Source organism: Tympanuchus pallidicinctus, unplaced genomic scaffold, assembly GCF_026119805.1.
Source record: "Tympanuchus pallidicinctus isolate F22 unplaced genomic scaffold, pur_lepc_1.0 scaffold3, whole genome shotgun sequence".
Lineage (NCBI taxonomy): Eukaryota > Metazoa > Chordata > Aves > Galliformes > Phasianidae > Tympanuchus > Tympanuchus pallidicinctus.
Genome location: NW_026294747.1, coordinates 26548333 through 26560938, shown reverse-complemented (window position 1 = coordinate 26560938; position 12606 = coordinate 26548333). Strand labels below are relative to the sequence as shown.

General features: G+C 42.9%; 1 protein-coding gene across 10 annotated transcripts in view; it reads left to right on the top strand.

Moving 5' to 3' along the window:
- Positions 1-2884: 2884 nt before the first annotated feature.
- PCNX1 (pecanex 1) overlaps positions 2885-12606 on the top strand; it is an 86791-nt gene continuing 77069 nt past the window's right edge. For 3 of the 10 annotated variants that reach the window (XM_052693636.1, XM_052693637.1, XM_052693635.1), the window contains exons 1-2: positions 2885-3183; positions 11765-11973. In XM_052693636.1, coding sequence (XP_052549596.1) covers positions 3031-3183; positions 11765-11973 — 362 coding nt within the window. In that variant the 5' untranslated portion in view covers positions 2885-3030. The remainder of the gene's footprint in view (positions 3184-11764; positions 11974-12606) is intronic. The other 7 variants (XM_052693641.1, XM_052693639.1, XM_052693638.1 and 4 more) reach the window with 4 other exon arrangements.

Sequence of the window (12606 nt, the reverse complement as noted above, 5' to 3'; positions counted from 1 at the left end):
CTACAGAAATCTTCACAGTAGCCTGCAGTTGTAAAGATGCATGACTGTATACTGAGAATGTGAGCACATAAAGAATATTGTCTGGCCAAAATAATAATGGCAGTTTTGAGTTGGTCTGTTCCTGCATAGTGCTGGCATATGCAGCAAAATGACTCCTTTGCCTCAGTCTTGGCATAATAATTTATAAGAGAAATGCTGGAGAAAAATAGATTGCACTCAAATCATCTGACTTAGTGTCTCCACTTAAATATTTCATCTAAAAATTGTTCACTCTCCACCAATATCAAACTCTAATTTTCCTGGAGTACATTCTTTTGCCTGAGCAGGGAATAACATTCATCCTAAAGAAGTACTGTAAGGCTAAAGCAGAGCACAGAAGATAAGCCAGTTATTTGTTGGATTGCAGAGGCTCAATACATAGTCTGAGAGTATTCCTGCTGCTTTCTATTCAGGTGCACTGTTTCTATGCACTTTTCTTAAGCTGTTTTAGATGGGCTTTGTTTGTTTCCTTGAAAAGCTAATCATAATTTTTTTCCTTACTTTGTTAATGATGCCTACAACTAAGTTCATTATCAGTTTTACCTTCAAGCATGGTTGGATTCCGATATTATTTCCCTTCTTGTGTCCTAATGTTTTCAGCCTGCGTGCATTTAAGTAGCTGAACAATGGGATTTAATTGTCCTCTCATGCACATCAGATTCTGTTGCTTATTTTACTTGACTCAGTCTAAATACTCCCAGGATCCAGTTCTCTTGAGCAGGGCTATCTGTGCTGAACTAGGTTATGCTGCTGTGCATCACGGTTGAGCCAGTAATATTGCAGGAGCAGGGCTAGGGAATTCCAGCCTGTCACACAGGGATTCTGTTTAACACGAATCATTACTGTAAGGCTGAGGCTAATCTCTCCAGATTCAATCAATGGCCCTTAAACAGAAGCATAAATGTTTTTACTGTGTTTAGCAGCCTTCAGACACATTATTAATGAATGCTATCCTTCTTTCCTCTTTTTGTGGAGAAGGTGAACAGCTTTTATGTAACATTAATGAAACAGCTGCTGGAAGAACTAACACTTCATAATCCTGATGGCTACATTATCACAGTGTATTTATGGATAACACATCCTAAGAACTTCATCTCTTAACAGCTGTGTTTGTAATTCTAAAAGGTGTTTTGGCGTATGATGGAGTGAAGGCTTCATAGTTTGTGAGGTTATTTTTGTTTGTTTGATTTTCTTCTTTTTTCTTCTGAGCCTACAGTAAGTGGTGATGCTTGTCGTGCTTGGCTTTGTCCCAGCAGAAGGAATACTCCCTCCTCACCCATGAAAAATATCCATTAAGCTTTTCTGTTCCTTGGGTTTGTTTTTGTTGTTTTTCTTCCCCTCCCCTTATACATCCTTCTTTCTGCTTCTACTTCAACAGTGTATGACATAATTTTTAAAAAGTTCCTTTTCAATTTGAGCAGCCACATATTCAAAAATGTGCTCCTTGAAACCATAAAGTTAAAAACTTGTTTGTTTATACTGAGAAGAGAGCTATCATGGTTGGGGTTTTGCATCCATTCCTTCTCCTTACTTTCCTGCTGGGGAAACAAAAAAAATTAAAAAAAATAAAAAATAAAAAAAAATAGATCATCTACATCTGTTTTGAGTCAGTCTCTTCTGTCTTCTGGTTTTCCAAGAATAACCAGATGCTGCTATTGGCTACCTAACTATTGGGAGGAAAACAGTGGGGAGACTGTGCCAGTAGCACAGTCTCTTGAAAACACAGGCCCAAATGTATGCTCATCATGAGTCATTACTGGTTGTTTGGGTGTTGAGCGCTGCAGTTCCTCCTCAGCAGACGCCTAGAAGGTTGTGAGCTCTCGCTCTTGAACCGGTTGAGAGGGAGAGGAAATGGGGTTCAGGACAGAACCAGGGTGGGATTTTTCTGCTGTAGCAGAGACAGTATCTCTTTGAAGCATGCCTTCAAAGCTACTTTTCACACAATTATGACTGGAGTTAGGAAATTTAATGAACAATCTTCAACATTATGTCTTCAGTCCCTATGGATGAGTTGACATCCCCCCTTCCTTGCTTGGCATTGCTCTCAAAAGTCTTTCCCTCATCTGTTTCTTTCTACCTGGTGCATGGCTTTGGGGATGTACGTAAAGGAAAAGCTTTGAAACCCAGGCCGTGTTGGTCACCAGCAGCCTACCATAAAAAGATTCATCTAGAAGCTGAGTTGCCATTTTTCTTGGCAAAAGCTGGAGAGAAATCCAAACAACTGTGTTTTCTTTAAATGCTTTGGGAACAGGCTGTGACAGGCGCCGGGGGTGTTTGGTGAAACTGGGTCTTGACAACAGCAAGTGGTGTCCTTCAACCTTAGACACCTCAAGTGTTCACCACGGAACGTGATGATCCCGAAGGGCTTTTCCAATCGTTCCACGGTATCACCGTGCCTTGGTGCCACTGCCTGAGGGGAAGAAAAGCCCTGAGTGGCTGTAGCTCTAGAAAATGGACGGAGTCCTAAGCTGTCAACGCAGAAGCCTCGTGAGCTGCCCTGGGGCCGGGCTAGAGAGGAATCCCGGGTTCTGTAACGTCCGGAGAGCCCAGGGAAGTCGCCGCCAGCAGCGGGGCCCTACGGTTGGGGTTCGGGCGCCGAAGAAGCGCCGCGTTAACGGCCGCAGCGTCGCCCTCCTCCACGCCGCCAGGAGGCGCTTGCGGCCACCACGGGGGCGATGGAGGCGGCGGGACGGCCGCGCGCAGGCGCAGTATTGCTTGCCCCCGCCCCCGCAGCGTTGTCCCTCCCTCCCCGGCGACAGAGAGCGGGGTAGGCGTCCCCTGCCGCAAGGGCTGCCGGTCTATCGGCGGCGCGGGGGCGGGCGGCCGGCCCGGGGCCCGGACATAAGATGGCGGCGGCGTTGCTGGGGAGGCGGCGGCGGCGACGGTTGCGGTTGCGGCCGTGCGGGCTGTCGCGGAGCGCGGGCGGTGCGCGGCTCTGCCCGGGCTCCCAGGGCGGATAGAGAGGGGCCGGCTCGGCGGAGCGGGGCCGCCATGGGCTCCCAGGTGCTGCAGATCCTGCGCCAGGGCGTGTGGGCGGCGCTGAGCGGCGGCTGGTACCAGGACCCGCACCAGGGCGCCGGGGTCAACGCGCTACACCTCTACCTGTGGCTCTTCCTGCTCGGCTTCCCCTTCACCCTCTACATGGTGAGCGCGGGCCGCCCCGGGAGCGGGGCCCCCCGGGCCTCGGGGCGGGCGGGCCCGGCGGGGGGCGGGCGCTGAGCGCGACGGGGGGGGATCCGGGGGGGGCGGGAAGGACCGCGGGGCCGCCGCACGCGCGCCCCCTGCCCGCCGTGCCGCCCGCCCCGCTGCCGCGGCGTGCCCCCACCGGGCGGCCCCGGTGCGCCTGGGCCGGGGGTGGCGGTCGGAGGGAGTGCGGGGAGTGCTGGCTGCGGCCCGCGGGGCGGCCGCGCTTCCGTCTCCGCCGCTGCTCCGTCGGCTTCGGCTTCCTCATCTCTAAAGTGGGCATGGCTCCGTCGGCCTCCTGGAAGCGCCGGAAAACGCCCGATTACAGTGAAAGCTCTCGGATAGAACCTGTATTTCTGGCTGACAGTTCTATCGCTTTCTCTCATCGCTTTCGATAGCGGGAAGGGATGGCCGTCAGGATATTACGTAAAAGTTCATCGAGCCGCAGCACGGTGTGCTGGCTGGCACTGTCTCTGCACCGTGGTGAAAAGTTCCTTTGGTATTTCACTTGTACGCAAACTTTAGAAAGCCAGTTTGGGAGAATCCTTGTTGAACATACCTGATGCTTTGATCAAAGCTATTTAAAAAAAATAATACTGACCTTTAAACCTAGGTGTTCCCTTGACATTTGGACTTGGAACAGATGCAGCAAAGGTATGACCAGTTGTGAGAGAAGGAGGCAGTTTCCTGTTGACTGGTGCTTGTCTCTCCATTTAAGTTATATGCAGCTTATGGAGTATAAATATTTTGCTTCAGATTTCTCAGAGGAACAGCGTGATCATTCAGAGCGTTGTGTGACCAGTCTTGTAGTTTGTGAGTCTGCCTGGTCTGAATGCTCTTGACAACTGAAGAGCTTGTGAAAAAATTGAGAATTAGTGAATGAAACCTTGGAGAAACTCAGCATGAATGCAGTCGTAGAAATATAGAGCTCTTAGGTGAGGCATTTATTTGGGTTAAAAAGCAGTTTGTAAAATGGCAGTGTGAGATGCTTCATGCTAAGAAATAGTTGCTGTAGAAGAGGAGATTCACAGCCCTCTATGCTTAGCTCTTAATTCATGTTTCTGTGTTGGAAACAGTAACTACAGGGCTTTTTGTTTGAAAACTTTATACTGCTGGTAAGGAAACTGCAGGCTGAGGAGAACTGCTTCTAAAACTAATGTGACAACGCTTCTAAAACTAACATGACAACAGCTAGGTGAAACTTCCTACTAAGCACTCTCTTTCTGAGAAGTCTGCACGTAAAGGTGAGCTATATGCTGCACGCACAGAGGCATTGGAGGGTGTGTATGGTTTTTATTGTAAGTAGGTCTGATGGCTGATCAATATGAACTTACACTGAATCTCCTGCTGATCTCAAAGCAGCAGTTAATCTTCACTTGCCTGTGCTATAGGGTAAACTTCAGTATTACTCAAATATGTTTCTTGTGTAAAGGGAAAAGATGGGCAAAAGCAAGCTGCATCAGGTTTTGTTGAGGTCAGAGAAGTTCTCTTGCTTCATAGCTCAGGACAAGTTAAAGATGCAACATGTGCCAACTTCCCTGAGAATAAGTAGAGAGATTAGTCACAAGTTGAAGCAGATTGAATCATATTTGGCTGTTTTCCCTTTTTCCACCCTGTGCAGTTTAAGTGTTGTCTAGACATAAACTAAACAGGCAGGACTGTGATGGTCATCTTAGTTCTTTAGCATCTCTTAAGCTGTTTTTAGAAGAAAAAGGTGTAAATGTTGAGTGGCTGTAGGACATAGATAAATAAGCAGAACTCACTAAGAAGTCTTAGGTAACTGTAATCTGAATTCTGAGTGTGACTTACTGGTTTGTAGGAGGGAGTTTCTAAGCTCGTTTCAAATGACTTGTTGCTGGCAGGCATCCATTAGTGTTTTAAAAAATATATAAAGGGTTAAAGTGCTGATTGGTTTTACATTACGTATGAAGCTTTCTCATGTAAGAAATTCCAAGTTCACATTCTTGATTTGATGCATTAGGGTAGCAGTAAGTGTAGGTGCTCATTAGTCATTTTGAAGTAACAAAGGCAGTGGGATCCCTTATAAACTTTGCCTGTAGCTGATTCTCAAGACTAAATGAATCTGATGGTAAACTGATCGCTTTTTTTTCCAAGTATTTAACTTCAAATAAAAATGGGAAACTATCTCTTTAGGGTATGGTAATGCACTTATTGCTTAAAGACTTGATTTATTGCACCAAGCACTGCTAGTCTTTTTTTTCTTTTTTTTTTTTTTTTTTCTGTGTATTCTGTATCTTCAGTATGGAATCTGGTAGTGATCTTTGTGAGGAAGCTGTACCGTGTATCTGTGTTGCTTGGCATATGTATCCACTGCTTATAGGGTTGATGTGTGTAGCGTATGGTGCAAACCAGTAGAAGGAATTAGCAGTCAAATTCAGCTTGCCTTTCTTGCTCCCTGATCTGTCTGCCTTCTGAGAATGGGCGTGTGAAAGCGTGGGCTCTGCATCATTGGTGGAGGACACAGATACGTGCATGTAAGTATCTGTATTGCAGGTCAGGATACTTCTGTTTCTGGTATGTGTCTGTACACTTTGCCTGTTTGGGAAGAAAACGTAGATAACAAGGAATCAAGGAGAAATGTATGCCTAAGTGAAGCTGTGTAGATGTGTACTCTTGGATCTGTGGCTTGGCAGCATACAAGCGAAAATACTGTTTTCTAGAGTAGTTGAATCTATCCTGTTTTGATAGTTGGATTCAGTAACAGGCTCAACTGTGCTTATTCTGCATATCTGTCATAAGAGCCAATTTTTTTTTTTTTTTTTTGTAGTCTAATTCAAAACTCAAGCTAGGAAAAGCAAATATGCTACAACATGAGGAAATGGTACAGCCGGATTGCAAAATATAGTGGTCGAGTTGGAACAAAGATACCCTAAATTGAGAGGCCAGTGTTGTGCATCACTGTTGCAAGGAGGAGGGGAAGAGAGGAGGCTGCCAAGGCGCTTCCCCTGGTTGGAATGCTGCTTCAGCCCCACCACATGCGCAGAAGGGAATGAAGTCTTGGCTCTGGCAGCCGGGGAACTTTGCCAGTGAGTTAAGAGGAGCCAGGACTGTACCTTGCTTGGGGTGATGGGCTCATACCTACAGAGGTTGTCTGTCAAAGTCAGGCTCATTTACACAACAGTTCACTTAATAGGTATTCGATTTCCTGCTTTGTGTACATAGTTACAGAAGTAGGTCATAAATACTTAGCTCCATGTAAGTCTTCTTAGGAGGAATTTCTGAGATGGATACTGTTTCTTAAACCGAATTTAAGTACTAAAATATATGTTGAGAACCTACTTTTCTCATGTTGCTCTAAGCTACACGTAGTTTCTTGGCTACCAGAAGCTTCATTCATACACTTGAGGTTTTTGTCAAAATACTGCGTGACTTGTTACTGAATGTGCTTCCAGATATCAGCAATTCTTAAGGGCCTTGGCTCTTAATAAACAAACAATGGTGACAGAACTAGACCTGCTGTTCCTGGATAGTCTTTTCTTCTTCTCTGATATGATACTATAAAATACTGACTTCAATATGCTTGGTCTTTGGAGTGTTTTACAAGGCAACTGTTACTGTTGAATGAAAGCTTGATTGATGTCACCTTTATGCAAAGACATAAAATCTGATTTGGATTGAAAGACTTTGGTATGAATGTTCTTAACAGCTAACACCTACACCTCTCTTTTGAAAATAATTGGGAAGCTTCATCATATCTGTAGTGTCTAGCTAAAGCTTTGCAGAGATCCGTGAAAGTGTCTTTAATTCTTCATAAATGTGCAGCACAACCTATGATGGCATGAAATTTTCTCTGGTTCCTTGTGCTTTTGCATTTGAAATGCTGACTCAAGATACAGACATCTTTGCAGTTTAAGTGGGAATATTTTAAAGGCCCATAGCTAATGGTCTGATGTTGCTTAGACCACTAGATTGTTCAGTCTGGAAAAGGGGAGACTTGAGATGTCCTTATTGCTCTCGACAGCTACCCTTCAGGAGGTTGTGGTGGCGTGGGAGTCAACCTTTCATGTAACTAGCATTAGGATCTGAGGGAATGGCTTCGAGTTGCACTAGGGAGATTGAAGTTGGATGTTAGAAAATACTTTTCTGGAAGAGTGGTTAGGCATTGGAATGGGCTGCCCAGGGAGGTGGTGGAGTCACCAACCGTGGAGACGTTGGAGAAATGTTTAGATGTTGTACTGAGGGACGTGGTATAGTAAGAAATATTGGCGATAGGTAGATGGTTGGACTGGATGATCTTAGAAGTATTTTCCAACCTTGGTGATTCTATGATTCTTTTCTGTTCTAGGTTGATGACTGGAATCTAGGAGCGCTTAAGTGTTTCCTACCCTGATACAGCTGAGGTGGCCTTACAGCCAGTAGTTAGCAGAAACAATGTAACTGCAGTCCTGTATCTTACTTTGTTCACTACTTGTTTATTCTTACTTCTTTTGTAACTCTTACAATCCCCTTTGCATTATATCTTAGTGTTTTGAAAACTATACTGGTAGACCGCTGATTGCCAATTAAAGATAGCATTCTACTGGGCCACCTGGTTATAGGAGCTCACAATCTGTTGCAGAGGGCAGAATCATGCTTTTCACTGATAATGAGGTGATAGTGCAGCAGACTTGCGAATTGAGTTCAAGAACACCCCAGATAATGTCTATAATAAGTGTTCTTCTGAGTAAAATCTGAGTGCAGTTCTTTACTTTCTGTAAATAGTTTTTATTGTGTAGGTGAAAAGTGAGGAAGAGATAGGCTTGATGAGTCTGATTATTTTGCGATCAGTTCACGTAGATGGTATGGGTATCACGTTGTCTTGAAAGGTAGACATTTTTGAAAGTACCTTCAAAGGGAAAGGTGGTAGAAAGTCTGTATCTTCTCCATTCCTCTCCTCCTCGACTTTTTGATAATGCTACATGACTTCCCTTTAAGGTACAGGGAAATGCTTTTAGCTTCTAGTTTGTCTAATTATTTATTTGACTTATTCAAACATTGGGTGACTGATGTTTTCAACAGAATGTAATTAAAGCAGGCAGATTCTGTATGGTCACGTCTATCTCTTTCTTCTCTCCTGTGAGAGCTTCAATTGTGACTAGTGCTGTTCAGTGTGCTCTTTCTTTTGGTGCTAATGGAAGTGACTGTAGGGATGTGCAGTAAAATGAGAAATTCTTTGGAATGCTGTTGCAGCTACAGCTTTATAACTGGTCTGAAAACAAGCTCTAACAAGGTTTTTGTCTGGGCCTGATTAAAAATGGTGCTTGCTTACTTGTGAAAACAACTGAAATGAGACCTAGCTGTACATTTGTAGGACTTGAGCATTCCTGTTACAATCTTGAAGATGATATTGTGTAGGATACTCAGTTACTCAGGTCTCCTCAAATGTGGTAAAATGTCAAGAGCAGCTCAAAATAGAATCATAGCATAATTGAAGTTAGAAAAGACCATCGCTGTCAAGTCGGCTGTCAGCCTGACCTACTGAGGGCCATTACTAACCCATGTCCCTTAGTGCCACATCCAGGCATCTCATAAATACCTCCAAGGGTGGAGACTCCTACTTCCCTGGGCAGCCTGTTCCAGTGCTTTACCCCCCTATCCATGAAGAAATTTGTTCCTAATGTCCAGTCTAAAGCTACCCTGGTGCGATCAATAATGTTACTTTAACTTGTTCTGGCTCATGGAGAAAAAACCCTGCATAGAAGCTGAATGTTTCCAAGTTTTGGCAAAGTAGAATGGAGAAGGTACCAGTGGTTTAGGTTGGCTTAAATTCACTAGATTTCTTGAGGCTGGAATGTGGATGAATTGCTGGCACCATGGGTAGTACTGCTGTACCACAGCATAAGACCTTAATGTGAAGTATGATTGTACAGTAGAGTGTGCAGGATGTGCTCAAATTTATTCTATTCACAAAATATACATCCTATCCAGAGAGGAGCAAGACTGAATAAACACAAGGAATGAAAAATACGAATTCATTGCATGAATCCTAGCTCTCTGCAATCCTGTAGAAAGGGGACGTGGGGAGGGATAAAATGTACAGTTTAATTCTTTGTTGGGTTTAATTCAAGCTACATTCATTTTCTATGGTTTTTTCTAACTTATTCTCAGAGCTTCCCTTTGCACAACAGAATGTGTAGATTTTGCATTCCACAGGGTGAACTGCATGCAGTGTGTGACTTAATCCCTGATGGATGAAGGGGACAAACTGAAGAGCTCTCCAAATAGAGTTAGCCCCGTGTCTGTACTTTTGTCATTTAGTGTTAAGCTGATTGCAGTAATGGCTTCAGAACACTGGGTGCTTGTGAAGGAGAGGCCAATTGAACTCATGTTTGTGATTTGGTAGCAGACTGCTTAGCATGTACAGGAAGCTTAAACATTTTGCCAGAGCTTATGCGCGTGCCTATGCCTGCATGAAACTTGCTGCCTCTCAAGTTCTCAGAAGCATTGCATTTTTTTGAGGAAACATTTGTGTTGCTCCAGGGTTTATGGGTGTCACTGTCATCGTGGCTCCTGGCTGCTTGTTGATGCTGTATTTAAAATTGTTTCCTCTTTCTTCTCCTGAGGTGGTGCTTGTTAAGTGAGTTTTCCCCTATCCATTAATCTTGTCCAGTCTTGATCATGAAAGATGGCAGACAGAAATCTAAGTTAACATACCCCAACTTTGTTTGCCTGTCCTGCTTCAAATGGTATGTTAGATTCAGACTTGTTTTTGAGGGTGTAATGTAGGTTAAACTCGAGCTCTTAAAGAGAAGAGATCAGAATAAGTAACCTCTCTTCTAATTGGTTCTACGCTCATTCATATATTTGACTTAAGAAATGTTGTATTAATTGATGGTTTTTGCTTCCTGCCAGAATGTGAACAGTCAGATTAGGGATGGGTTTTCCACTGAAGTTCACAATTGATACAATATTAAGAAATTCTTATTGTTTTATTCCCCTTTGTTAGTAAAGTATCTTGTATTCAGAGATCTAGTCAGTGTTTTTGCTTAAGTCAGAGCTTGAATTACTCATGGCTCTTTCAGGACAAATATTCTCTTAAATCTGTAGGAATCTTCATGTTTTAATCAGATCTCTTTGAAATGACTAAAAGTGGCTCTATATAAATATAGGAGACTTTCTGTCCTATTCTCTGCTTGTGTTTCTCTATTTCTGCAAGACATGCATGAAACTTTGATTGCTGTGAAGGTGCCTATGTTGCTGATGTTTATAAAGCGTGAGTGACCAGCGGTATGAAGCAAGCTGGAATTAGCCTCACAATAGGAAACCTAATAAGGCAGTTCACTTAATTGTCTCATCTATTGAACTAATGTTTGTGCTGGATATCAAATGCTATTTAATTCTGATTGTCACACATCTATATATATACACTTCTGAATGTTTAGAATTTCGTATCAAACTGTGCCGTCAGCTGGGCAAAGGGCAATGATGTGACAGTACTTGAGTGTACAGATTCTTGTTTTGGTGATGGAATTGATGTATTTGTGGATGAACACTGCGTTAATATCTCATTTTGTTAAGTGACTGGACCAAAGTACTAGTACAACTAACAGGTGAATGAGAAGGGATAAAGCCTTGAAGTGGAAGTTTGACTAGTATGCCGTACGCTTGTCTTCAACAGAGGTCAGACTTCACTTAATACCTGTTGCTGCGATGACTGGTCTGTAAAAGCCTCGTGAGTCTCAGCAAAAGCTGGATGTGAGGTCTTAGTTTAGAGGAGTTTCAGAAGTTGAATTTAGAACTGAGGCTTTTTATTTGGCTTTTGTCCACCTCTGTCACAACTGAAAAATTCTCATCAAAGCACCTGCGTTGGCTGTCTATCTGTGGGCATGTAACTGTCTAGCATAAATAACCCTTATAGGATGTGATATTGTGGATTAGTGTGGACTGCTGCATAACAGTGTGAGCCATTGTAAATTGACCTTTTTTGTATGTGAGTGAGGAGAAGTTAGGCTTTCATGACTGATAAGTATCTTGTCGTGTAAGAGTAGCTGTTGGAAACTGGCAAAGCTAAATCAAAACATCTAGTCTAAGTAGTTTGCTCTCATCTACAATGCTGTCAAACTGGCTTTCTTTTCTTTCAAAAAAACCCTGGAATTGGTTTGGTGTACTGATCTTAAAACAGGGTCTAACTTGTTTGGTTTAGTCTTGAAGTGTGAATGAAATATAATTGGAAATATCGTGATATAATAGAGATGCTAGCTGTAAGTCTCCTCGTTTAAGTACTACATTCCAAAAGCCTGGAGGAAAAAAAAAAAAGAGAAAGTTAAATTTGCTTTTCAAACTCAAATCGTAGGTTTACTTAGCATGCTGCTGTGGTGCTTTGGTATTTTGCAGTCAAACTTCTTTTATCTTGCTGAACTGCTAATAGTCTCCATGCAAGGTTTAGACTGTATGTGCATGGCTTCACAAATCTTGCTGAAAACAGAGGTTAATATCTTCAGGATGAAGGAAATTGTTGAACTATGGGTAGCTGGTAAGTATGCTTCTTGTGAATATTTGAACTTATGTTCACTAACACTTCTTCTGCTCTTCTTTTTGAAAGGCCCTTCCTTCTTCCATGATGATAGTAGCTGTGTACTGCCCAGTAATAGCAGCGCTCTTTATCGTTTTGAAGATGGTGAACTACCGTTTGCACAGGGCACTGGATGAGGGAGAAATTGTGGAGAGGAATGCCAATGAGCGTATGGACAGGGGTGCAAAAACAGAACAAAGCAGTGCTTCAGCCAAGAGGAAAGACAGCAATGGGCCCAGGTAAGGTCTCTGTCAATGTTTGTGTACTGCTCGAAATGTTTAAGAGTTATGTCTTTATCAGATGTGTAACTGGAATGGTGGATGAAAGAAACACTCAAGAATATGGATACTGACTTCTGTGATTTTTGAAAGACTGAATAAGTCTAATTAAAAAAAAAAAAGCCTTTTTACATTGTAGTTTGAAATGATGATTTTATGTCAACTTTCTGGTTCCTTTTTTTTTTTTTTTTTTTTTAAAGGAGTTGGAAGATGTTGGAAGCACTGAGACAACAATGTGGAAAATGTGTGCTCTTTAGGTTGCTAAATACATGGTGAATGCAACCAGAACTCGTAATATTATTTCAGCAGTAGACATGGTTTTAAAAATCTAGCTGTCAAATACTTACTGAAGTTTTTAGTGATAAAAGAAGTGTCTAATCTGAATTTAGTTTGCTTAGTTTTACAAAGCTGGTCACGTACAATACTTCACTCTAGTTGTAGGCTTGATTCAGGAGAACACTGTCCTGTGAACCTGAAATTCTGAAATTGTTCAGCTCAGTAGTGAAGATGACTCTGAAACATTGTCAATGGGAAATTATCACTTCCAACAGATCTTTGCTTTTGCCATCATCAAAAGAGATTTCCCTTCTCTGA